The sequence below is a fragment of the Antedon bifida genome, chromosome 3 (assembly GCF_963402885.1).
Source record: "Antedon bifida chromosome 3, ecAntBifi1.1, whole genome shotgun sequence".
Classification (NCBI taxonomy): Eukaryota; Metazoa; Echinodermata; class Crinoidea; order Comatulida; family Antedonidae; genus Antedon; species Antedon bifida.
Window position 1 is genome coordinate 2,907,460 of NC_136228.1, and position 27,984 is coordinate 2,935,443.

Genomic DNA, 27,984 nt, shown 5'->3' on the forward strand with positions numbered 1-27,984 from the left:
AAATAGGCCTCACCATATTCCACATTGAACATTGTATCTCAGACTCGTTTATGTCCGTTAAGCGCAAAATTACCGGTACTGACTGTATTCAGAAAGTCATAATTCACTGAAGTACTAATCTATTATCATACAGTAATTCGTAATACTTCATGTTGTCATCAATTGCTTTGAGAGATTTATCATCTATCGAATTTAAATCTAGTTTTCGTTTAGGTTTTTTAACTTGTTGAAACCCCGTACTTGTCAAAGATTTTCCGTAGTAGCCTAGCAGCCAGCCCGCAAAACTCAAAGCGTACGAACTGTGCCAGTTTATACGCCACACATTAGTCGGCCTCCACGTCAGCATTGTTTTTCTGAACGGTATTCCTGTCTTGTCGCAGTATAACTTCATCATGCCTTCTGGATCTTTCAGGAAATCATCAGCGTCTATCACAATCGGATTCTGGTGTAACGTATCTCTAGCGTATACGTACAAATCCCACATTTCTTTAAACAGTATCAAGCCATCAAACTGTTTGTCCATAGAGTAGCCAGTCAAGTTCAGAAACAGAGAATTCTTTATTATACTATCGTTTGATACAACCACTTCTCTTGGGTTTCGGATTAAAAATGTATGGATAAACCCACTAGGCAGCAAATTCATGTTACCTCGCAAAGCGTATGCAAAGTCTTTACCGAATAAAACACTTTTACCGGGGTATTCTTCTTCAAGTTCTGATTTTACAAATTCGTAGGAGAACCCTGGTGATAGCGGTAGATAGTTCATTGGAAAGTGAGAAGAACTTGGTCCGAAGTGAAAAGCTGCCGAGTACATCTCGTTAAAGACTTCGGCTTCTTTCAAAGTCAAAATGGAACGTTCGATTGCTGTGGAGACACACCTTGGCGTTGACCACATCATAATACGAGTTGTTTTTTCTTCAGATGCCATTTTCTACAAAATCGAAAGAAGGAAAATCACAATCAACTAATATATCTGATGAGGAGGAAGTCGGGTGTAAACTGCGAGAATCCCATTGAAATGTTAGTTATATAATACCGTACTCAGCCTATAATACTATGAAAAGTGGGTTTATTTTTTATGATACCAGTATCACACAATGGGGGGGAAGTCGTTAAAAAGTTCAAAAACTACCTGTATCAATATTAGTCAGATCATAGGATCACATTTCCTCTAATGATTATGATTTCTAACTAACGGATTTGTGGATTTTGTTTTTCTAAAATTAGATCAGCGTGGGGATTACCAAAACAGGTTGTGAAATAAAAATAACTGGTCGATATTATCGCTTAATTATTGAATTTTAAAAGTGGATATTTTGGCAATTTTTCGAAAAAATCCCTGTACTATAAAACAGAGAAAATTGGCAAATTTCGACCCTTTTATTTTTTGACATAACTAGTTACTATGGCTCTATAAGATGATAGCACAATATATACAAATATAGAGCAATATTATCGCATAATTATTGAATTTTAAAAAGTGGATATTTTGGCCATTTTTCGAAAAAAATTCCTGTATTATAGTACAGGGAAAATTTCGAAAAATGACCAAATTTCGAACTTTTTATTTTTCGACAAAACTGGTTACTATGACTATAAGTTGATTATAACGCAATATATGCGCATATATAGCAATATTATTGCATAATAACTGAATTTTAAAATGTCGAGATTTTGGCCATTTTTTGAAAAAATCCCTTTTACTATAGTACAGGGAAATTTTCGAAAAATAGCAGATTTCGACCCTTTTATTTTTTGACATAAATGGTTACTAGAGACGAATAATGGGTTCTGAGCTATAACCACTTTTGACATAAATGGTTACTATAGCATAATAAACATGCGCAGAGTCGAATAATGGGTTCTGCGCATGTCAATTGTGCTATAGTAACCAGTTTTATCGAAAAATAAAAAGGTAGAAAATTGCCCATTTTTTGGAAAAAAATCCCTGTGCTATAGTACAGGGAAATTTTCGAAAAATGTCCGATTTTCGATCCTTTTATTTTTTGACATAAATGGTTACTATAATAGACATATAATAAACATGCGCAGAGTCGAATAATGGGTTCTGCGCATGTCAATTGTGCTATAGTAACCACTTTTGACATAAATGGTTACTATAGCATAATAAACATGCGCAGAGACGAATAATTGGTTCTGCGCATGTCAATTGTGCTATAGTAACCATTTTTGACATAAATGGTTACTATAGCATAATAAACATGCGCAGAGTCGAATAATGGGTTCTGCGCATGCCAATTGTGCTATAGTAACCAGTTTTATCAAAAAATAAAAAGGTCGAAAATTTGCCATTTTTTGAAAAAAAATCCCTGTACTATAGTACAGGGAAATTTTCGAAAAATGGCCGATTTTCGACCCTTTTATTTTTTGACAAAAATGGTTACTATAGCATAATAAACATGCGCAGAGACGAATAATGTGTTCTGCGCATGTCAATTGTGTTATAGTAACCACTTTTGACATAAATGGTTACTATAGCATAATAAACATGCGCAGAGTCGAATAATGGGTTCTGCGCATGCCAATTGTGCTATAGTAACCAGTTTTATCGAAAAATAAAAAGGTCGAAAATTGGCCATTTTTTGAAAAAATTCCTGTACTATAGTACAGGAAAATTTTCGAAAAATGGCCGATTTTCAACCCTTTTATTTTTTGACATAAAAGGTTACTATAGCATAATAAACATGCGCAGAGACGAATAATGGGTTCTGCGCATGTCAATTGTGCTATAGTAACCATTTTTAACATAAATGGTTACTATAGCATAATAAACATGCGCAGAGTCGAATAATGGGTTCTGCGCATGTCAATTGTGCTATAGTATCCAGTTTTATCGAAAAATAAAAAGGTCGAAAATTGGCCATTTTTTGAAAAAATCCCTGTACTATAGTACATGGAAATTTTCGAAAAATGGCCGATTTTCAACCCTTTCATTTTTTGACATAAATGGTTAATATAGCATAATAAACATGCGCAGAGACGAATAATGGGTTCTGCGCATTTCAATTGTGCTATAGTAACCAGTTTTATCGAAAAATAAAAAGGTCGAAAATTGGCCATTTTTTGAAAAAATCCCTGTACTATAGTACAGGGAAATTTTCGAAAAATGACCGATTTTCAACCCTTTTATTTTTTGACATAAATGGTTACCATAGCATAATAAACATGCGCAGAGACGAATAATTGGTTCTGCGCATGTCAATTGTGCAATAGTAACCATTTTTGACATAAATGGTTACTATAGCATAATAAACATGCGCAGAGTCGAATAATGGGTTTTGCGCATGTCAGTTGTGCTATAGTAACCAGTTTTATCGAAAAATAAAAAGGTCGAAAATTTGCCATTTTTTGGAAAAAAATCCCTGTACTATTATAGTACAGGGAAATTTTCGCAAAAATGGCCGATTTTCGACCCTTTTATTTTTTGACAAAAATGGTTACTATAGCATAATAAACATGCGCAGAGACGAATAATGGGTTCTGCGCATGTCAATTGTGCTATAGTAACCATTTTTGACATAAATGGTTACTATAGCATAATAAACATGCGCAGAGTCGAATAATGGGTTCTGCGCATGCCAATTGTGCTATAGTAACCAGTTTTATCAAAAAATAAAAAGGTCGAAAATTGGCCATTTTTTGAAAAAATCCCTGTACTATAGTACAGGGAAATTTTCGAAAAATGACTGATTTTCAACCCTTTTATTTTTTGACATAAATGGTTACTATAGCATAATAAACATGCGCAGAGACGAATAATTGGTTCTGCGCATGTCAATTGTGCTATAGTAACCATTTTTGACATAAATGGTTACTATAGCATAATAAACATGCGCAGAGTCGAATAATGGGTTTTGCGCATGTCAGTTGTGCTATAACCAGTTTTATCGAAAAATAAAAAGGTCGAAAATTTGCCATTTTTTGAAAAAAAATCCCTGTACTATAGTACAGGGAAATTTTCGAAAAATGGCCGATTTTCGACCCTTTTATTTTTTGACAAAAATGGTTACTATAGCATAATAAACATGCGCAGAGACGAATAATGTGTTCTGCGCATGTCAATTGTGTTATAGTAACCACTTTTGACATAAATGGTTACTATAGCATAATAAACATGCGCAGAGTCGAATAATGGGTTCTGCGCATGCCAATTGTGCTATAGTAACCAGTTTTATCGAAAAATAAAAAGGTCGAAAATTGGCCATTTTTTGAAAAAATTCCTGTACTATAGTACAGGAAAATTTTCGAAAAATGGCCGATTTTCAACCCTTTTATTTTTTGACATAAAAGGTTACTATAGCATAATAAACATGCGCAGAGACGAATAATGGGTTCTGCGCATGTCAATTGTGCTATAGTAACCATTTTTAACATAAATGGTTACTATAGCATAATAAACATGCGCAGAGTCGAATAATGGGTTCTGCGCATGCCAATTGTGCTATAGTAACCAGTTTTATCAAAAAATAAAAAGGTCGAAAATTGCCATTTTTTTGAAAAAATCCCTGTACTATAGTACAGGGAAATTTTCGAAAAATGGCCGATTTTCGACCTTTTTATTTTTTGACGTAAAGTGTTACTATAGCATAATAAACATGCGCAGAGTCGAATAATGCGTTCTGCGCATGTCAATTGTGCTATAGTAACCAGTTTTATCGAAAAATAAAAAGGTCGAAAATTGCCCATTTTTTTAAAAAAAATCCCTGTACTATAGTACAGGGAAATTTTCGAAAAATGGCCGATTTTCGACCTTTTATTTTTTGACATAAATGGTTACTATAGCATAATAAACATGCGCAGAGACAAATCATGGGTTCTGCGCATGTCAATTTTTGAAAAATGACCAAATTTCGACCTTTTTATTTTTCGACAAAACTGGTTACTATGATTCTATAAGTTGATTATAACGCAATATATGCGCATATATAGCAATATTTTTGCATACTAATTGAATTTTAAAATGTCGATATTTTGGCCATTTTTGAAAAAATCCCTGTACTATAGTACAGGGAAATTTTTGAAAAATGACCAAATTTCGACCTTTTTATTTTTCAACAAAACTGGTTACTATGACTCTATAAGTTGATTATAACGCAATATAAGCGCATATATGGCAATATTATTGCATAATATTTGAATTTTAAAATGTCGATATTTTGGTCATTTTTGAAAAAAGCGAAATTTTCGAAAAAGTGGTAAATTTCGATCCTTTTATTTTTTGACATAACTATAGTTACTATTGCCTCTATAAGATGATGATAACACAATATATGCGCATATATGGCAATATTATCGCATAATTATTGAATTATAAAATTTTGGCAATTTATCGAAAAAAAAATCCATCAATATGTTAAGCAGTCCATATTTGGTCATTTTTGGGGGAAAATCCATGTAGGCCTACACTATAGTTACAGGGAAATGTTCGAAATATGAAACAATTTTGACCCATTAATTTTTTCAAAAATTGGCATGCGCAGAAGCACATAATGTGGTCTGCGCATATTACCTCACTATTATTTGGTCATTTTTTTCAGAAAAATCCAAAAAATGGCCAAATGTTGACCACTTGTTACCAATAAGGCTACATGTGAACATTATGCTTCTTCCCCACCTATAATTCTTAATAATAAAACGCCCGCATGTGATCAAACCTTGGGATAACGTAATTAAGATATCACGTAAACTTTTATAACATCCGAGTAATACAATACTGTACAATATTTCTATATAATTTAATACTAATTGAATCTAGGTTAATACGCCATGTATAAACCATACCACCATGTATAATAAATCCATGTAATTACATAGAAAAAGAAATAGAAGCTAGTTTTAGATTAGTTTAATTAGATGTGCCAGTCCAGTCTCCGTGCTATCATTTCTATTTTCAGCGAACATCTTTCTTTTCCTTCTGGAATTTAACAAGGCCATATACATGGCTGCAGTCGCATGCTCAAGTTAGTGTTCACCTACCAACCGAATGACCAACGTTCCGGCCGGTCATAGTGAGAAAACTAGACATAGTGCTAAAATGGTTTTTTTTAAAGAATATATAAAGCTCTGTCTGCACTCTCAAACTGTGACAAAAAAATGTGATGTGCCCATATATAGACATGATGATCAGGTCATATCACTATTATAATTGGGCATATCACTATTATAATTGGGCATATCACTACCATATTTGGACACATCACACGTGTTTGATAGTGTAGACAGAGCTTTATTCGAACTATTGTTTTTTTTTAAATATTTTTTTCATTCCTTTATTGCTTCAGAGAACAAAGTACTTTTGAGAAATCTTTAAAAAAAACAACGCATCACATTTATTGATTTACTAAATTGCACTTTTTTTTAAACAAAGACACTTATGTATTAATAACGTTCTATAAAAACTACAATAAATTACTTGGAATACACTGCCATGGTATTGTAGAAACCATGTGAAAATTATTCAATTGTAGTTGCTGCAGTAACTGCATTTTAACCTGGTTAGAAAGCTGTTATGGGTGATCATGAAGTACTGAAGTAAAAGGTAGTTACTAAAGTACAGTAGAATCATTTTTACACGATCCTGTAAAGCTCTGTCTACACTCTATACTATCAAACTAGTTTGTAAAAGTGCCCAAATATGGTAGTGATATGACATCATCATGTCCATATATGGGCACATCACATTTTTTTGTCACATAAAGATGATAGTGTAAGCAGAGCTTAAGGAAATGAAATGGGGTTTTTAAAAGTGAAATCGCATAGTTTTTGGCCATGACAAAACAAAAATCTGGTATTGTATATACATCAAATATACAAATCCAAGAACACAATCCTGACCACATTGTTACAATTCAACTATCTTTACTGTACAATACGTTATCGCCTTAAATTTCTAGCTTTTCAAAAGCTAACAAACATATAAAATGTTTTGCTATACTTCCACTATCAACCTTAAATCATTAAACTAAATGTGTCTTTTATTTTATCTATACTGTAGTACCGAAGTTTAGATTACGTAAAAAAAACATCGGTTTATACAGCATACTCCTGATGGCATGGGCTGAACTACATTTTGATGCTTATCAGAGTTAACACTATATCGGAGTTAATTAACACAGAAGAGGTACTGACCATACAAGCATTTACATCGAACGTTATGATCAGCTTAAGCATGCATACAGAGTTAACAAAATTGTGTGAACACAGCTTAAGCATGCATACAGAGTTAACAAGATTGTGTGAACACAGCTTAAGTATGCATACAGAGGGGAACAAGATTGTGTGAACACAGCTTAAGCATGCATACATAGTTAACGTATTCGTGTGACCACAGCTTAAGCATGCATACAGAGGGGAACAAGATTGTATGAACACAGCTTAAGTATGCATACATAGTTAACGTATTCGTGTGACCACAGCTTAAGCATGCATACAGAGAGAAAATAGATTGTATGAACACAGCTTAAGCATGCATACAGAGTTAACAAGATTGTGTGAACACAGCTTAAACATGCATACAGAGTTAACTAGTTTGTGTGAACAGAGCTTAAGCATGTATACATAGTTAACTTAAGTTCGTGTGACCACATCTTAAGCATGCATACAGAGTTAACTAGTTCATGTGAACACAGCTTAAGCATGCATACAGAGTGAACTAATTCATGTGAACAGAGCTTAAGGATGTATAAAGAGTTAACTAGTTCATGTGAACACAGCTTAAGCATGTATAAAGAGTTAACTAGTTCATGTGAACACAACTTAAGCATGCATACAGAATTAACTAGTTCATGTGAACACAGCTTAAGCATGCATACAGAGGGGAACAAGATTGTATGAACACATCTTAAGCATGCATACATAGTTAACATATTCGTGTGACCACAGCTTCTTTCGCATAATCAGCCGATTACTGTAAATTAAAAATTAATGGATTTTATTGAATAGTCACTTTGTTTGCATTATTTAGCTTTCTCTTTTAATGCAACATAAATACTAATTAATGTCACCATATCATGCTCTTGAAACATATTCTGAACTTAAAGCAGTCCATTTTGTATACAGTGAACAGATTACAATAATTATTTGTAATTGAAAAATGTAATGGGCAGTTAGTTATACTGTACAGATTATTAGTTTGTAAATCATACTATAATGCTCAACATTTGTGACCTAAAGACTTTCAAGCATACATATACATATATTATTTACATATTATTGTCTATGCCTGCGTGTTGCGTACCCTTGTAACATTGGCACTCAAACACAAGTACTTGGAATCATAACATCTAATACAGTAAATAATATATCAAATCGAACAGACTTATAATATAATACAACATTTATACATACATACAGTATGTTACAATCACAATGAAGATAATTATGGATAAAACCAACAATGGAATAAACCATTTCATAATAGGAGTAACCCACATTCAACAGGGTTGTGCTTGGCAAGAAAAATAATTTAAAATATCATGCTCTGTTATTATATACATTTTATCAAGGTTGTGGTGGTTTATTTACTCTGAATACAGATGAGCAGTAGAATAAATCACATGTTCACTGTAGTACGGACTCATCAATAATTGAACATAAATCAATACAGTAGAACACCTCTTTTGAGACACCCCTATTCAGGGGACACCCCTATTCAGGGGACACCAATATTCAGGGGACACCCCTATTCAGGGGACACCCCTATTCAGGGGGACACCACTATATAAGGGGACACTTTCCTGTGAAATCAACACAGGAATGTATTTTAACACTACAGCCATCCGCCATTTAGGAGACACATACCCCTGTTCACAGAACACCCCCATTAGGGGACACTTTGTCTGGTCCCAAAGGTGTTCTCATACTACTACTATATTACAAAATATCAAGCTGTTAAACAATTTCTTTAATTTCGATTCAATTAATTCCCGACAATTTGATAAATAAACCATTTAGTTTAGATACCATCATCAAATCTCGCAGAATATGAATCGTGAAAGATCGAACCTAAAGTATAAATTAAACGAAGAAAGGTTGGAGTACCTGTCATGCTCAGTACGTCGCTGTTTTCTTCAGACTAACTTTACCACTTTCTGTGCCAAATGAAAGAACATGAACACCTGTATTCACACTTCCGACACAGATACTGCAAACAAAAATGTAATAACAATTATGTAAAAATTATACCACAATGATTTATTATACTTAAAGATGTATTGTCCCCCAAAATCTTGAAAAATGAAAATTAAGCGTTCGGGGGCCCTGAGAAAAATATCGCAAGCGTTGAGCATGCTTTCATATTGAGTATATCTGTTGTCAAGCGAGGTCATTCATGCTCACTGGTGATTGGACAAAAAAAAAATTGTATGACAAATTGTGCTGCAAATAAATGGCTTCTTGATCCATCGCTCCGAATTCAAACATAATGCCCTCTATACTATGGATTTAATTTATGCCATAATTATCCTATGCATTATTCATGATATCTGCTTTAACAGGTTGGGAAAAAAATATTGCTACCAGCTAAAGGATATTAGGAGAGTTAACTGTAGTTGTTATATTTTATTGTATAGTTATTTAATACAAATTTATTTATTTCCAGAGTCAGGGGAAAAAAAAAACTGCTGTATCATCTGTTATTTCAAACAATACATGATAAATCAGAGTAAAATGAATACAGAGTTGAAGAGAATTAATGTCATCAATAAATCTTAACAAAACACATTTATACACGTCACATGAATAACAGTATGTTTTTTATGACCTATTTTATGAGGATTATGAGAGAAGAAAAAAGCTGTCCAGGGCATAAATATGTTTCATATTGAATAAAATCTTTATTTTACATTTTATTTGTTTAATCCTCACAAATGAATAGATTATTTTGATTAAAAATAAAAAAGTAAAACTCGTTCCTAATAATATACCATGTTCGTATACACTCCAACAAAACAATTTTGTTTTAGTAATTTTAATTTACCTTGTATCAGGAAAAACAGCCAATGATAAAAGAGAACCAGCTCCATCAAGGTAATGAGTTGAAAGGCATTCTAAAAACAGGGGGAAAAAAGAAGATAGAAGAAGAAAAAATAAAAGGCATGTTTTTACAAAAACCAATGATGATAAGTAGATAAATATAGTACACAAAAAAGCAAAAAAATTGAAAATGTTTTTATTGTAGAGTTAATCATTGTCTTCAATGAAAATAAATCGACCAATTTATAAAATGTCATAAAAACATAAAATTGTTGTATCGTATGAATTTTCAGACAGCATTATTAGAATTATTATCCTCTAGTTCTAGGATAAAACTTTTCTAATTTCTTTTTGTGATTTATCAAACAAATTACCTGAGGAATCTCTATCCCAGACTTTAACAGTTGAATCGTTAGAACAAGTTACCACAAGAGGGCGTTCTGTTTTAGCAAATGCACACGCACAGGTTGTCTGTGTGTGGCCTTTATACTCCATTAGTATTTTGCCTGTCCTTAAATCCCATAACTAAAAAGAAAAATTGAGTTGTAAGTTAATACAGACAAATAAGTGTCACAAAAAACAATGCATTTTTGTTTTTACCAGAACAATAATTGATACATACAGTAAATCTTCTCATTTAAGAACTCTGCTATTAAGGCCAATCTAAAAAGACATGTGTTAACGGTAAGTGGAAAACCGCATAGTTTGTCCCACGTAGAATCTGTATCTAGCCTGAGCAGAAACCGATCGTCTGCTCCACATTGTGTGTAAATGGTCATAAGGAATAACATAGATTCTATATTTGTATTACCATTACCACTCGCCTGTGTAAATTGGCCTTTAAAGGGGACACTTTCTAATGTTTCATTTTTGGGTCCCTAAGGTGTCTCCTTAATAGCGGTTCCACTGTAAAATTGTTTTAAATATCAACAAGAATCTTCTGATCCAATCATGAGGATTGAATCAGGTCACAAAAGTATGTTACGCTTGACTGATTTCACAACATATCACTTAGTGCAATAAATATATGCCTTAAATACGGAATCCTCAGTGTACCAACATTTCATTGTAATATTTTCATCAATACTTTCACTTGAACAGTTGACCTTTACAACAACAACAAACTCACAAATGCGCTTTACCGATGCTTTATATGTCTTCATCTTTAATAGACCAGTAAATCGCCTCACGCTTTGGCTATCAGTTAATAATATATTACCATAATGATGCAATAAATATTCCGTTTCATGGCGATCTGAAGGCTATAAACATCTTGGACTTAACACTAACATGCGGACAATTCTGGGCTTTGCACAAATTGCTTAATTGCAGAAATTAAGATTAAGTAATTTCAACAAGCAATAAAAGATCAATGAATTGAGAACTTTAAACTTGACTATGAAAGATTTAGATAATCAAGATGCTTTCTGTAAAATTACTAAGCAACCAACCAAAGGAATATATGATTCTTAATATGAATCCAGTGTGCCATTTTATTTTACCAGTTTTATATGTTTTGAAATTTTTTAAATGTATATTGTATATTGATAAATAATCTATGTAGTTAGGTTCTTCTGGGGCCTCAGACATATCATGTTATGGTGACTCTGTTGCTTTTGGGGTTCTAGGACATTTTTGATGTTGAATAAATAAATGAAATATTTATTATATTATTATATATATTTCACCCACTTTTAATTCATTTAAAATTAATCTAAAAACTATTATTATTATATGATAATTTGTTTTCCAGTATTTGCTATAAAATATTTGATTATTATGATATAAAAAATATAATTAATATTGTGTATCCATTGGACGGGTAAACTGCTAGTATATCAAGTTTTAAAAAATATTTTTATGTCTTTAGGCACATGTGGCTAAGGATTACCAATAGTAAATAGGTAGGTAAGATAGGTGGTAATCCTCCTGATACAGGGGCTATTTTTTTAACTAGTTTACCGGGAAAACCCCCTACTCGTCTCGAATGATGAACTCGGTACATATGGACAAACTGTGTACATTGGACCTACGGTTTATAGTCTTTATCCGAGAAACTTGTTCAACCACCAGAACTAGGAGCGAGTCGCCCTTAAACACATTTTTGGTATGGTAAACGGCGCCCCTGCCTTAACCGCTCAACCATTTGACTTAACAAATACCTGTTAGGCATATACCTACTTACTGTTGCTTCGCAGCCTTGTTCGCTAAACCCATTACTACTCGTAACACAATAAAGAGAATCTTTTGAAACATCACAACAGGTTTGAATGTAATTTTTTCTAGGAAATATTTGACTTTCTTGAAGAGATCTAGTGTCCCACAAGCTGAAAAAAAGATTATAAAGAAATAAAACATATTGCATGGCTCACAGAGATTAGTTGTAGCAGGGATGAATTATACCGTAGTACCATAACGGTACTCACTGTGTGAGTATGTATACTTTAGGTGGTGCCATTTTGGTTACTACCGTTGTATACGTAAACATGTAAATCAATCCATATATAGTCATATTAATTTTAAAAGACTGTAAAGAATATTTAATAGCCTCATTAGGTAGAATCCAAATTTTATTTGTTAAATACAATGCAGCACTTCATTAACAACCATTTACAAAATCCTTAGGTCCCGGGCAACCCCTATTTCAAAATCCTGGATACACAAACCTCCTTACCGTAGACATTTATCCTCGCTGGTTTGGGCTACTGCATGTTGATTGGGCACCCATTTCACATCTGTTACTAAATTCCTCGATATAGCACTCTGCTTCGTACAAACGCCAGTTTCTACATCCCATAATCTTAGAAAGTTGTCTCTTGACCCTGTACATATAATTTGATTATCTGAAAGAACATTTTCAATTTTGTGAATAATCATTTTTATTTTTTAAGAATTTTAAGATAATTATTAAACTAGTTATATGTAAGTTATAGAGAGATCTAAAAGCTGATAAAATAAATTAATGGTTACATAACCAGCAAAATACAATGTGTGTATATAGTGGCAATTACCAACACGTTTTCCTCAAAATAAATTTCATAGACCCATGTATAAGCCCACATTTGAGTACTCAATTTATAAGCCCAAGTATTTAATTTTGATGCAAAATTTAATTTTGGAGTCAAGCAATGTCACTTCGCTACAAAAATATTCCCTATTAAAATAAAATTAGAACTCAACTGTATTGGTTTAAAAACATAATTGATTTTGGAACGTGTGTGAATTACCACTGATAAAAATTGAGTACATCTGAATTCTATTTAAATATTAGCATATGTTTTTCGGTCTATAAATTTCAGTCACAATACAATCATCTGCTTGAATAAACTGTTTCTAAAATTAGATGTCAATTATCAAGACACAATAATAGTCAAAATTGATATGCTTTTGCGATTTTAACAGCAGCAAAAGTTGTGAATATTGGAGTAAATTTTGATTAAATTTGGCACATTAGCCAATTCTGGTTAACTTTGACTAAAAATAGTATAGCTACGTTGTTAATCCTTCCAAGCATTTGTCGGATAACAAGTCTTAGTTAGAGCATATCAAAGACAAACAAAACAAAATAACTATAAAGCTCGCTGTCTACACTATCAAACTAGTTTAACAAAAAAGTACCCAAATATGGTAGTGATATACCCAAATATGGTGTGTACATTATAAATTAGAAATAAGGGAACTCCGAGAGGGCATACCTCCGCCTAAAATATAATTCCCCTACATATGATTTTCCACGAAATTGTTATTTTTGTGTCATAGTGCTGAGTGTGATTAGGCTAATTAAACTACAACCTTGTGGATGTGAGTTTGGTCAAGCCTTACACAATTGAGATCCCTGGTTCAATTCCTGAGGATCTTTTTTTTCCATCATCATTTATTTTTTTAATATTTTATTATTAATTTTTATTCTTAATAACATTTTATATTTTTTTACATTTTTTTAAATATGCACCTAACATTACAAAATCCTGCAGGCAAATAAACAGGGTAGAATGTATTGGCAGAGGCTATGGACTGTCAGAGAATTGTTCCCAATTTTGTATGGTACAGTATTGCATGCATGTTACCCAAAACATTTTTAGCAGGCTTCAAATATAAAATAGAAAATGTAATCATTTTTTTCATTTATATGTAACTATAAATAGAAAGATAGATAAGGAGAATAGTAACATAAGCACATAAAGTCTCATCTTCAATAATCTGCCACTTAGCCGACTACTTCAAGTGAGTAATACAAACCAGCTTCATGAGAAATGTTGAAAATGTTCATTATGTTTTATGCATCTTCTTCTCAATGACTAAGTTATTCATCCAGAGTACATAATCCTTCAGATGGCAGGTCTGACTTGTGGATTGTCAATGTCATTAATGTTAAACATATATAATGTGAGATGTTGTTTTGATCTTGAAGTTAAAATTTAATAACCTACTGTACATATTGACACAGGGAGGGATAAAGAACCAGTAGAGCCTGAATTTTATGTTGAATTTTCATGGTTAATAAAATTAGTTGAGTTTATTTTTAAATGTAAAGCTGAAAAATTGTATGTCTACATCTCTATTGTATATGATGCATTCGTTTGTTCAAAATTAAAAAATGAGACATTTCCAACTCAGGATCTGCGTCAGTGATTTAAAATTGATGGTGATGATTACACGGGTTCTGAACTAATGTTTCCGTAATGCAACTGATTGTGACTAAGGGTATCCTTTTATTTTTCTTTTTATCAAAAGAGGATGTGTGGCTGAACAAAAAAGATAACTTACTGAGTAGACTAACTGCTAATCCGGTAACTACCAGGTCATGGCCTTCAAACGTCTGACTTATATTTTGACACACTCCACCCTGCGTTGTTCCTCGTTTCCACATATTTACAGTCGTGTCCCTCGATGCACTAAAGAAAGCATCAGAGTCCACGGCGTGGGAAACCTATAAATAACATCATTTAAAATGTAGAAATTATAATACGACTATGTTTTTAGTTTAGTGGCTGATTAAGGCAGGGGCGCCGCAAATCATCTATACAATGGGCACAGGTTCAATTTAAGACATTCCTCATTGGTAGAACAAGTCTTCTTGGATAAGGACTTAAAACTGGAGGTCCAGTGTACAAATATGGCATTTCATCTTTCGGAAAAAAAGGGGGTTACCCCGGTTTACTGGTCCATTCAGCCCCTGTCGTTGTAGACGAACAGGCACCGCTTGGTGGCAGCGACACAAAGGCACCTTTAGGGGAGAAGAAAGTTGTGGTATGGGTTTATTTTTAGTATGGATTGATATACATGAAGGGTTCAATTGCAAAAAGAAGTGTTCACTGAAAAAAAGCGTTTACGTTATCACCTGTCCAATATATTTTTTAAATGTCTATCTTTGATAAATTACAGTAAAATTACAATTTTTAATCTATTATTAAAGGAACTCCTCAATTGGTTTCAGCCTTTGGCAATTAATTTCCGAAGAAATTTAATATTAGATTTTTCATTTTCATTATCTTGTCAAAAAATGTCTAGTTTCAATTATTTACAGTCCTTATACATTTGTATTACAACTGTTATATACCGATTTTTCTAAAGTTACTATTGAATACTATGAGACAAGGACTGTATTTCTATTGAATAAAGACTACTGCTCAGACAAAGATCTAACGATTCCATTCAGTAACCTCTTGATTGTTGTTTATATTCTGAGATGCTTCATTTAATTTTAATGAACAATGTGACCTTTGAAATTCATAAACTTGCTGTTTATATTATTGAAATATGTAGCTAAGAACTACGTTTTTCCATTGTTAAAATACAGTCTCAACCCTCCCACCACGGAACTCTTTGAAAACCGAACTCCCAAAATCAGATTTTCTGGTCCTAAAAAAGGTCCCAAACTATTTGGGATAGTAACACATTCACAATACCAGAATTTCTGGGAAACCAGATATTTATAGGCTAGCCCAAAGGTGCAAAGAGCTGACTGTATTGTTTTATTCAAAATGATTAAACAGTGGTTCCTTACAAGGACCTTAAACCCCAGACTATAATGAATTTGTGAATACAAATATTTAACAAAAATGTAATCTACTGTAATCAATTAAATCTTCTTCATCCAATTAAGTTTTATTGCAAGCAAAACAAAATCATATGTGATTGAAGAGAAAAATAAATAAATATCAAACTAATTGACATTGTTCTTCATTTAAATTTCAGTAATTTGTTACATAAATTCCTTAATAATTATATAAAATAAAAAGTGGCAACTTGTCAGATCATAAATAAAATATAACAGACAATTGATTCCATATTGATCAACAGCTAATATTAACCTGTAAATATAGGATCATTAAGTTTTTATTATTTATAGTTTATTAGTCTATAAATACACCATAATCAGTCATTCTTCAAAAGAGTTGTTGAGTAACGTCTTGAGAAAGAAGAAATTATGGCCGTCGTACTCAACTGTCTGTTGTGTTCTTTTGTTATCAAACAAAGTAGTTGAAATTAAATACTTAATAGTGAATGCAGACAATTAACCTATTTTTCTTTTAATTTTCGTAAAAATGAATTGATTAATATTTCAACATCATCCAACAGTGAGCAGAGTTGCTAATAACAGGATTGATACAAGCTTTAAATCAACCAAACATTTGTAGATTAAAATGTTAGGTAACATTTTGTAGAGTTCTGTCTTATTTGTAAACATCTGTTAATGTTTATGATTTTTGTACTATTGATTTATTTTTTTACGTCAAATTAAATGATATAATACAGACGTTGTTTATTCTAGCAATTTTGCCACTCTCTCTCTCTATGTTATGTAACAAGCCCTTTTAGGCTGTGCATGAGGGTTATTTTGCCTTACTGTTTTGCATTTGTACAGTATCTTTTATGTTTTTTTATAAAATATACAGGAATCGTGTTATATTGATAAATTCTTTATCTTTTGCACTTTGTAATTCCGTTTTTACCTAACTTTTTAAACTAACTATATTTTAGACAAATAAAGGAATGCTTTATAAGATTCTAATAGACCACACTGATTGGTTTACACAAAATAATTTGTACTGAGGCCTTGAATGAAATTTCATACAACTTCTGTATGCAAGGAGAGTTCCAACAAATTTCATGAGATTTATAAAATATTATATTTGCTGGTTAATGTTATTATTTTTTATTGCACATTTTTGAAATGTTGACCAGTATTAATAAATTAAAATGTACATGAATAGTACAATAGCCCCAATTAATTGGGTTATAAGAATGAAGAGAAGGAATTATAGAAAAATAGGAAGAAGAAAGAAGGAAGAAATAAAGTAGGAAAAATAATGAAGAATAAAGTATGAAGAAGAGGAATATAGTAGGACAAAATAAGGAAGAAAAAGTAGCAAGAAGGAAAGTAGTAAGAAGGAAAGTACTGTAGTAAGAAGGAAAGTAGTAAGAAGAAGAGGAATAAAGTAGGAAACAACATAAGGAAGAATAATAAGGAAGAGGATAATAAAGTAGGAATAAATAGGAAGGAAGACTACTAAAGTAGGAACAAATAAAGTAGGAAAAAATAAGGAAGAATAAAGTAGGAAAAGGAAAGAATAATAAAGTAGGAATAAATAAGAAGGAAGACTACTAAAGTAGGAACAAATAAAGTAGTAAAAAATAAGGAAGAATAAATTAGGAAAAGGAAAGAATACTAAAGTAGGAAGAAGGAATAATAATAAAAGTAGCAAGAAAAAATAGGGAAAAAAGGAAGAAGTAGAAAAATAATAAGAAGGAATATTAGAGAAGAAGCAAGAAGATAAGTAGAAGGAAGAAATGATAATAATAAAGTACAAAAAAAGCAATAATTATAATAAAAGATTTCAAACTAATCATGGATTCTTCTTCATCGCATCACAATAATTGAGCTCATAATGTTCATTAATTAAAGAATGCAATATGCATTAAACAATTTTGCCTTTAATCTTTTTCAATGATATAATAAACGTTCTGTCCATTATGAATGCGCTGTTCCACTAATCCTCCGCCTTTCAATTAGTCTAATAATTCTCTGGCTCATTATTTTCATTTTAAATCATTAAGGTAATTACACTCAACATATTATCTAGACGACTACTCAACTGGGAAAAGAATTCCAATAGAAAGATTTATGTAACGATTATTCTCTTTAATACATTTTGTACCATTTCACATCTTATTTTGTTTCTTGTACTGTATTTTTGCAAATTTAAAATAAGTTTTAAGGCAATCCAGTAGATTTGATAGAACTTTCAATTTTATACTTGTTACTAGTTTTCTTTATGAAGTTTATTTTGCACTTGTTGAATGTGGCCATACATTCATCTTATATTTTAAATACCTTAGTAATTTCTTTTTTGTGCCCTGTCCATCTCTGCATAATCGTTCCATCTTTCCATTTATAAAGAACAAGACTCTGAAGAATAAAAGGAAACAATGAGTTGCTAACAATATTATTCTTTTCTTTATCATTTAATGTCTGTAATGTCTTTTAAAAAATGCTTGCAAAGCCTTTTCTATATTAATATTTTGCTCTGATTATATTGTTTTGCATAACAATAAACATCCACAATTTCCAAGTTATTGTCATGAATTGTTATTGTATATAGCTACTGTATACCAACATGAATATTTTCAATCAGGAAATATATACAATATTAATGACACAAAAGCTTATAATTAATAATTAGATATTCTATATGGACCACGATAAGGATCCAAAGATATACTGTATACCTGTAATAAGGGTATCCTCTTTATAGGGGTTGGTCATAGTGGTAAATTAAACATATAAGCAATTGTGAGTTTCATGGGAAAGTGTCCCCTTAATAGAGTTGTCCTAAAGGAGGGGTTTTATCAAACAATGCACCCTGCTGAGTATTTCCCTCAGTTTATTAAGCACTTAAATTATTGTTACAAATTTATCACATCATGTTATCAACAAGCAGTATCCTCTCATTCTGCCACCAAATAAAAGCTACACATATCTTTGTCCACTCACATTTCCACTGCTACAGTGCTAGACACTTTGCTAATTATAATAACAACTACTGCTTTCTGCAAAATGCTTGAAGCATTAATAATAACAGATACAATTTTAATTTAACACTGCTACTATGATATCCGTTTGCTCTTATCATCTGATGCAATCGAACAAAGAGCTTCAATACATGGCTTTTTTTTAAATGTCTAGTTTTAAAAGCATTGCACATTATCCTTAAGCTGGGTGCTTATTATGGCAAAATTCTAAATTCAAAAGAAAAAAACATTTGGATATTAATTTAAGATTTGTTTGGCTTATATTCCAAACTATCAATAAAGACATTTTGCAAACTAACTCTTTTTAATTTTTTTTTTTATAGATGATACTGTATGATGTTTGTGCACTAATTCACAATACTGTACAAGTCTAATTCCATGCTCAAGATAATACCCACTCCTTAATTTACCTGTAGGCTAAAAAATAATTGCAAAATTTTCTACTGGGACTATGAGCATATTTTGAATAAATTACAAATTATTTACAAATTTATAAGAAAATTGGTAATAAAGTTGACTTTTCCAATAACTGGACTCTTTGAAAACTTTAAGCTCTGTCTACACTATCAAACTTTATGTGACAAAAAATGTGATGCCCATACATGGACATGATGCTGTAATATCACTACCATATTTGGGCATATCACTACCATATTTGGGCACATCACACTTTTTTGTCAAACTAGTTTGATAGTGTAGACAGAGCCTTCATTACCTTATCAGAGCTTCCCGACAGACAAACGTCATCCTTGACTAAGCAAAGACTCTGAACGGCCTCAGTGTGAACTGGCGTATAACGTCTCACATCGTCCACTGGTACAGCTGTCAGAACACCCCTTGTTTGTACAAGAGAAAAATATACTGTATATAACAGCCAACACTTGTAAATGTGAACATTATTATTTACCTCCGCCAAGTATATGTAGTCGATTGCGTGTGATTGTTTGTTTATTTGTTAGCAGGATTACTCAAAAAGTAATTACAGGATCTTTACCAAAATACAGATAGATATTTGGTCAAGGACCACTCCATTAAATTTTGGAGGGAATCCGGACCACGGTCCCAATTTTGGACCACTTTTTAGTATAATTTTCAGACTTGCTAGTGTTAAAAGACAGGACAGAATTTTCAAAAGCCGGCGAGGCAGTATTAATTAAAGTAACAAAACTTGCATTTTCTCGAGTAAACTACTTTTCCAAAAAACTTCATTTTTGTACAAGAGACAAGAGTTATAATTTTTGATTTGTAATTTCAAAACATAATTTGATTTAATTTACAGATATCTTGATACAAGTAGTTTTAAAAACCTGTTTCTTGCGTTGTGTCCAGCAGGTTATGACGCTGCGTTGCCTCCAAGCGGGAACCAGAAATAAGTGGCAGTCGCTTTGTTATAATATGCTCAATTTAATTTATACCTTGCTCAATTTAATTTATAAATTCCACAATCCAATATTCTTTCTGCAAGGATTTATTTGGACCATTTTTGGAACTGCACCAACATTTTTTTTTTCAAATTTCGCACCACACTACACTAACCTAGTCTTAGGCCTAGTCTGTTAATTCTTCTTAATTTCAGTGATGGCATGAAAAGGGTTCCTCCTCTCACACCTCATTTATCCCCTTTCTGTATGCGCCGCACACTGTACTGAGTCTGCAGTTTAATCGGCCTAACAACAAACAACAATACCTCTTTTTTGCATGTTAATTGATGATTGTGTTACTTACTCGTACAAAGGTGAACGTGCACGTTTGTGTTTACTATGACGCTTTCCCATTTTCTTTCAAAAACAAAACAGTGTACACATTATATTATTCTTTATGAGTGATAATTCAGCATTACTTTACTCGATCTCCCGTTCTCCCAAAAAACAAAACACATTTGTTTTTTGTGCAAGAAGAAAGGTCAAATGTCAAGTAATACATATTCATCATATCATCGTTTCAGTGACTCCTCCCCTCTTCTCTCTTTTTTTTAAATTATTTATCCATTATATACTATGTCTCGAATAGGATTGCATAAAATTCTCCTTTGCTTTTAAAACCAATATAATACTGGAAAATATTATATTCATAGCTCCGTTTTTTACACCACCAAACATTATTACAATCAACACGTAATTGGGTACCAAAAGTATGAACTTCACGGCAACCACAAAATTTTACGTCAGATGGTCGTTATGACTACACACACGCGATATTTGTTTGTAAACACGAAGTTGGCCTAGCCTAGGCCTACATGCTTGACAATTATGTGAATTTAAGCATGGTTTTCGCAACGTAGGTTGGAGTAAGGTTTGTATAAACGCACATTATTAATTAGACTACAAAGAGTAATATAATATAAAAGAATAGGCTTATTACTAGCTAGACTCTCTGTATGTGTAGTGTAGGAAGGCTCGTTCAGTTTCTTTGTTGTGGCTTGGCAAGGGACTGAGAAGGACGTTTCGAGTCATGGGTGGACGTTTCGCCCCGGAAGTAAGTTTCGAGAGACGTATCGGACCATTTAAGTGGACACAGGTAGTTGCATAGGAGAGTACGTGTGAATACAACAATTTGTTTTAATTATTAAATCCCAGCCATATTATTATTATCTAAATAAAAGGCCGATATTTTTTGTTATTTATTTTATTGTTATTTATTATGCCAAGTTATACTCAATAATAATGAATCGACTTATCAGTTTGTTTTCACATCAAATGTATATTAAAATATGGATGACAAAATTATTTATTAATAATTATTATTTATTATTATTAACCATTTGTTTCCAAAGGTCCTGGCCATGAGGATGCTGCATCATCATTTGGACCGTCACCAATGTCCCTGCCTCTCTAAACCAAAAAACTTATTAAAAAACCAGTTGAAAAACTTTAATTCTTTTTTCAGATGCAAGAACGGAGCAGCAGATCTGCTGGAAAACATGTGGACGAAACAGCATGTGGACCCTTGTGTCAGCATCCGTTATGTTGGGCTTCCAATCGACGTGTTGAACGAGGACTACCCAGAGTAGTTGAAAAATCTTCAAACAAAAATTCAGAAATTTCTGAAACAGATGGTACTTAGGGCTATATTACATACATATATTACTAACTGTGTAGTATCTAAATGTTATGTTTTGATCACAATAACATACTGTATATTCAAATATATTATTTCAAAATACAACCCCTTTTTTTTACAAATTTCAACAGAGTAGGGTATTTCTTTTTTCCATTTTTTAAAATACTAACTAAAAATAGTTTGTATACAATTTATTGAATAATTATTTTGTAGGTCTTCCAACATTAAAGATTTGCGATTTGTTTGCGGGTGAGAGTGGTTTACCTGCTACGAGGCAACATGGCAGAAGTTCCTCGGCACCCTCAATAAATTTGTTACAGTAAGTGTTAATAAAAAATGTGTCCTCTTTCAAAGCTAAATATTGGTACACTTACCATACCATGAGAAATTTTAAATCATATTTTTATATTAACTTCATTAATTTTTTAGTGAAACCCACCCAATCACAGCTTCAGTTACACCAACTGGATCACCAGCTATTAACACATCAACAACATCACTCAGCAAGAAGCAACCCCAATCAAAACCACCAGTTCTCAAGAAAATAGAAGTGCACGAGATAGTGGAATGGCCTGAAGACTGGAGTGATAATTTTGTGGGTTCTCACTTTTATTTGTGGTGCACTAGAAACAGATCAGCAAAAGCAAACAGTCACCTAAATACCAAATTCATTCAAAGGTAGTGTTAACTTTACTATTGTTTAAAAATAGCGAAAATCTATCTAGTGTTTGATCTGGGTCAAGATTAATTAATGTTAATTTTGAAAAATACATACTCAAGTACTCATGCCCAAATACAGATATACAAAATACATGCAACTGTGCCAAATATGATTTAACCAAATTTATATTTACTTTTAGCACCGGCTCTTTAAGCTCAATCCACCCAGAGCATGTGAAAATAAAAGATATGACAGAAGATCTACTACCGAAGAAAGTCCAAAAACATCGTAAGCAAGAAAAGGTGAGTGTTGTTACTGAGCATGTGTGATGACCTACTTTTAAAAGATTACAGTGCTTATAATACCCCTGTAGAATGATAGTACGGTAATGGTACATTTGTGACACCCCTATTGTGGGTCCTAAAGGCATCCCCTTAATTGGGTTATACAATTATTATTTATATTTTTTATTTTTTTCTACAGAAGAAGCATAAACCACCAACAGGTGGACGCCCATATACAAACGCATCGAAAACCAATTTACACAGATCCTACCTCAAGTATCCACGGGAGGATGAGTAAGTTTAAATAGAATGTATTTATATTTTAAAGCCTGTAATTCTGATCAAAATAGAGTGGCGGATCCCGTTAGCAGCGCTAGGAGCATACACGCTTTGAAAGCTAAATTGACATTCTGAACTACTTTTTTCATCTATTGAATTATTATTATATAAATGTTAGTGCTCCTCAATTTAAAAAATCCTAGATTCACCTTAAAATAGTTAATACTAAGGTAGTTGATAATGGAAATTGTATGCATTTAAGATACATTTTGAAATGACTTTTTTAGCTTCAAGTTTAGTGTAATTATTGATCATTTTTTTTAATAGAATATCACAGCTTTTGAATCTTCCAAAAGAAGTCCTACTTCAAGTAATTGAACATGCTCAAAATAGGTAAGAAAAAATACAATGACCTTATTAACTAACAATATTATTTGACTAATAAAGTAAAGAGTGGAGTGAAACACAGTCAGTGGGGCTAAGAACGCTGAGTGACTAAACCAAGGGGCCCCAGAGCCTGAGCAGCTCCAATGCAATTACCAGCATTGGAGTGCTTAACTAGGGCCCTTTGCCTCCTGCATTAAAAGCCGCTTCACATTAAGAATAAGATACTAAATTACTATTTCTTTTTTTGTGATATTTTTTTAGTGATATTTATGATAAAGAAAGGGTGCATAAATTATTAGAAAAGGTGTTGCCACAAGTACACTTCCAACAACATATTCGTGATCAACAGAAACTGTTGGCAAAGAAAAGGAATACAGCAGGAACACCCCTTGAGGACAGTGGAATACTCCTAAATAGAAAGGTAATAACTTTTTTATACAGTACAGTACCATTTAGAAATATTTTTACATGACATAATATTAGTATGTTGAAAATAACAAAACCCCAACAATTTTTTTTTTTCTAAATTAAGGTTGAACTGAACGAAGGTCCTAAGCTTACATCTGGTGATCAATCCATACCTACACATACCAAGCCATTTGTCCTTGATGAAAATGTGAAGAAAGAAAATGAATTAACATTGGAGAAAGATCAGGAAGTGCAATGCATCAAGGAGGTTGTAGAAGAAGACCCTGCTGCTGAAAAAGTTATTGAGTTGAAAGAGTTAACAGCAAAGTCACCAAAGAAAACATTAGCACCACTTAAGGGTAACTATTTAAGGTGTATTTTGGCAAACTACATACCAATCAAGGGGTCTAGGTTTGAATCCTTTCTTTTCAAATCTCTGAATACATAATATCTATGATCATCATCATTTATTCTGTTGTCTTCAGGCCCTGTTGCTCATAAGGTGGACTCTTTCCAACTCCCTCTGTTTCTGGCAACTAATTTGGCTTTGTTCCAAGATTTCCAACACAGTTCTTTCAACAATTGGAAATAAACAGGAATAATATTAAAACAATGATCATTTTATAATTCAATATGCATATATAATTATTCTAATTTTAATATCCAGGTGTCAAGCCAGAAGCAACGAGAAGCATGACTAAATTGACATCTGTAGCCACCAGAGAGCTATCACCATTGCATCCTGGGATTAGTCCAACTAAACCATTTACATATAGAGCAAAACCCCTGGACTGGACTCTTGGTAAATATTCTTTAGTTATCTTTCTAAATATAAATGTCCATACTATGTCATGGAGTGGCTGCAGATAAGTCTTTTTCTTTAAGTACCATATCCTAAGCAAGTGTATTGCATTATATTTAACTTACAACGATATCCGCTCTCAAAATACCCACACCAGAGCAAGTAATCCCCCTCCTGGGTGTTCACAGTTGAAAATGGGAATTTAGACACCACAATGGTTCCAAGATTTTGGATAATTTTCAAATGTAGTTTAAACCTTACCAGTACAATTACGGCCATTTGATACCCAATGTTTGTGGATGTGTGCAGTAGGACAAATTTGTCTAACAAACAATGTCTCTCTTATAATATTCATTGAGAAACTTATTTTTTATTTTAGGTCCATTACCAATAAAAGAGAAGAAGGTTGTACTTAAACCTGTTACACCAATACATTCTGATAAGGCATCCACTCTCCATGTGACAATTCCAAGTGTCATGTCATCAGATAGGCTGTCAATGACAACCCCCATCACTCCCAGAAACAAAAGCCCATATGATCAATCCAAGACGAGGTCTCCTTACCGACGCTCTACATCACTACGTTCAAGCCCAGCTGCTGAAGAAAATGTAAGGGTTATTAAGAAATTGTGTTACTGGGTTAGATTGTGTTGAAGAATTAAGCCTAGAAACCTCGCCTTAAGTTTAAATTCATCATTCTTGTACACAACTTGACTAGACCTACCATACTTTTGCTCACTAGACATCCTAGAAACTTAGCCTGACAAGCCCGTTGCAGTTTTTACTAGCCATGTATGCTGGGCTAGTAAAAAATTGAACCCTGTTTATTATCACCATTTTCATAAATTCACATACAGTATATATTTTATTAATGCATGCTTTTCTATAATTTTCTCCATTTTGCATGCAGTTTGATTCATCACATTGGTATATTTATGAGGTAACTTGTTGTCTTCGGCTTGCTGTGAAATTGTGTACTACACCATTTCTTCTTCCTCTTGGAAAAGCTTACTTACTATCATTCATATGCTGTTACACCATCTTTCCACTCTCTTACAAGAGATAAATGACTGTTGATCATTCCATGTTGCTGTGCCATCTCTCGATGTTTGCACACTGATTAATCTTTCTTTGTTTCTTCACCATGTTGTCTGGTCTTCTACTTTTAAATTTCAAGCTCTCTTTACTGGTTCATCAACATGTTTTCTTGTCATTGCTTCTGTTCTTCTGTCCTTTGATGTTTATTTCAACTTTCATTATAGTCTTTGAATCTTGAGTACTCTGGTATGGTTTCCTACTGCTGAAAAAGCAATAGAGGCCACCGTGGATGTTTTATTATTTGAGAATTAGCTGTTCTTTTTAATACTGTGTATACATCTTTTTCTTTCAATTTTAGCCAATTCATGCTATATCTCCAAGTCTTTCTACAAGAGTGCCACTGGCGCCGCTGGGAACACCAGCTTGTGCAACAAAACAAAGTTTCAACACAGACAGTGCTCTTTCAAAGCATTCTACAATTGTCAAGTTTGTGGATGATATGCCTGGATCACTTCCTCAAACTCCTGTAAATACACCATTCCACGCAGAGCAGCAGGAACCAGCACAAAATCTCAGAACAATTCAAGAGGGTTGTAGTGACACAACATCACTGGCTGATAGTGTAAATATACCTACAAGTATACATGATCAGCAGTGGGATAAATCAACCAGCATTTTGGTGCAACCTTCAGAAAAGATGAACTCGCCTCCAGTACTGGTCGCAACTCCTGCTTTAACAGGCATGACAACACCAGATAACTGGCCTTCCATTGATGAACATGAGTATTTGAACTCTCCAGCAGAAAAATTGGTAGAGGATCAGAACATTGCCCCTGCTGCACCGCCACCTTCACCAGAGCCAGAAAATACTGGACATGAACCAGGCAACCTTGATGAACTACAAGATGCTGTAAGAAGCGTAGTGACTACTTCACTTGCTCCTCTGCAAGAAGAGGAGGAAGAAGAGGTAGTCAATGCTAAAGATGTGGTCAATGCAAAAGGTGTAGTCAATGCTGAAGATGTAGTCAAAGAAAAAGATGTAGGCAACGCAAATCTTGTAGGCAATGCAGAGAATGTAGTCATTGCTGAAGATGTCAAGGAAAAAGATGAAGATGTAGTCATTGCTGAAGATGTAGTCAAAGAAAAAGATGTAGTCATTGCTGAAGATGTAGTCAAAGAAAAAGATGAAGATGTAGTCAACGCAAAGCTTGTAGGCAATGCAGAGGATGTAGTCATTGCTGAAGATGCCAAAGAAAAAGATGAAGGCAATGATGAAGATGTAGTCAAAGCAAAAGATGTAGTCAAAGATGAAGATGTAGTCAATGCAAAAGATGTAGTCAAAGAAAAAGATGTAGTCAACGCAAAAGATGTAGTCAAAGAAAAAGATGTAGTCAATGCAAAAGATGTAGGCAATGCTGAGGATGTAGACATTGCTGAAGATGTAGTCAAAGAAAAAGATGTAGTCAATGCAAAAGATGTAGGCATTGCTGAAGAAAATTTAGTCAATGTAAAAGATGAAAATATAGTCCACGCAAAAGATGTAGTCCATGTACAAAATGAAGATGATGTGAATGTACAAGATGAAAAAGACATTTTACACAATGACTAAGTGACAGCAGAAACTGTTGATGTTACTAGAAATGATGCCAGTAGTAAAGAGAAAAAAGCAGAGGTTAAACATTAGACTGTCATGTATTCTGCAAGCTGTAATTAATGTAGCATAGAATTAATAAATAAAAGAGGAAAATGAGAATTCAAACTAATAGAAAGAATATAAGAAAATTCATTTATGAAAAACAATTTTATTTCTATTACATGCAAAATACAGTAAAAATAGTTTCTTACTTTAAATATCTTTTTGTGGTTTTTTATTTATTTTTTCCAATTTGGGTTATAAAAGCATCCAAGACTCGGATATGCCACAGGTTTGTTGTCCGTCTCTTGAATCTGTATATACAAAATTATAGTTTGAGATATTTATGTGGTAAATACAGTAAAAATAATAGTTTCTTACTTGATCTTTTTGTTGTTTTTCA

General features: G+C 32.9%; 3 protein-coding genes across 6 annotated transcripts; 1 reads left to right on the forward strand and 2 right to left on the reverse strand.

The window, feature by feature from the left end:
• Window positions 1-103: 103 nt before the first annotated feature.
• On the reverse strand, window positions 104-928 carry LOC144837381 (uncharacterized). The gene has a single exon (XM_078692454.1). The coding sequence runs from the start codon at window positions 926-928 to the stop codon at window positions 104-106; it is 825 nt and encodes a 274-aa protein (XP_078548580.1).
• LOC144837703 (WD repeat-containing protein 31-like) lies at window positions 895-20,876 on the reverse strand. Of its 3 annotated transcripts, none has more exons than XM_078692923.1 (10): window positions 20,755-20,876; window positions 19,745-19,865; window positions 18,332-18,406; window positions 14,761-14,923; window positions 12,668-12,836; window positions 12,179-12,320; window positions 10,368-10,518; window positions 9,998-10,067; window positions 9,061-9,163; window positions 895-931 (listed from the first exon to the last, which is right to left on the reverse strand). In XM_078692923.1, the coding sequence occupies exons 1-9, from the start codon at window positions 20,802-20,804 to the stop codon at window positions 9,070-9,072; spliced, it is 1,035 nt and encodes a 344-aa protein (XP_078549049.1). In that variant the 5' UTR covers window positions 20,805-20,876; the 3' UTR covers window positions 895-931; window positions 9,061-9,069. The 3 variants fall into 3 exon arrangements, with proteins under 3 accessions (XP_078549049.1, XP_078549050.1, XP_078549048.1); XM_078692924.1 differs by lacking the exon at window positions 895-931 and adding an exon at window positions 6,344-7,927; XM_078692922.1 differs by lacking the exon at window positions 895-931 and having other exon boundaries at window positions 6,344-9,163.
• Window positions 20,877-21,234: 358 nt separating this feature from the next.
• Window positions 21,235-27,961, forward strand: LOC144837698 (uncharacterized). 2 transcript variants are annotated; one of them, XM_078692915.1, is made up of 13 exons: window positions 21,235-21,321; window positions 21,916-22,084; window positions 22,303-22,408; window positions 22,519-22,767; window positions 22,950-23,052; window positions 23,234-23,328; window positions 23,641-23,706; window positions 23,962-24,121; window positions 24,233-24,467; window positions 24,776-24,910; window positions 25,290-25,519; window positions 25,821-25,850; window positions 26,307-27,961. In XM_078692915.1, the coding sequence occupies exons 2-13, from the start codon at window positions 21,916-21,918 to the stop codon at window positions 27,555-27,557; spliced, it is 2,829 nt and encodes a 942-aa protein (XP_078549041.1). In that variant the 5' UTR covers window positions 21,235-21,321; the 3' UTR covers window positions 27,558-27,961. The 2 variants fall into 2 exon arrangements, with proteins under 2 accessions (XP_078549041.1, XP_078549042.1); XM_078692916.1 differs by lacking the exon at window positions 25,821-25,850 and having other exon boundaries at window positions 21,237-21,321.
• The last annotated feature ends 23 nt before the right edge of the window (window positions 27,962-27,984 follow it).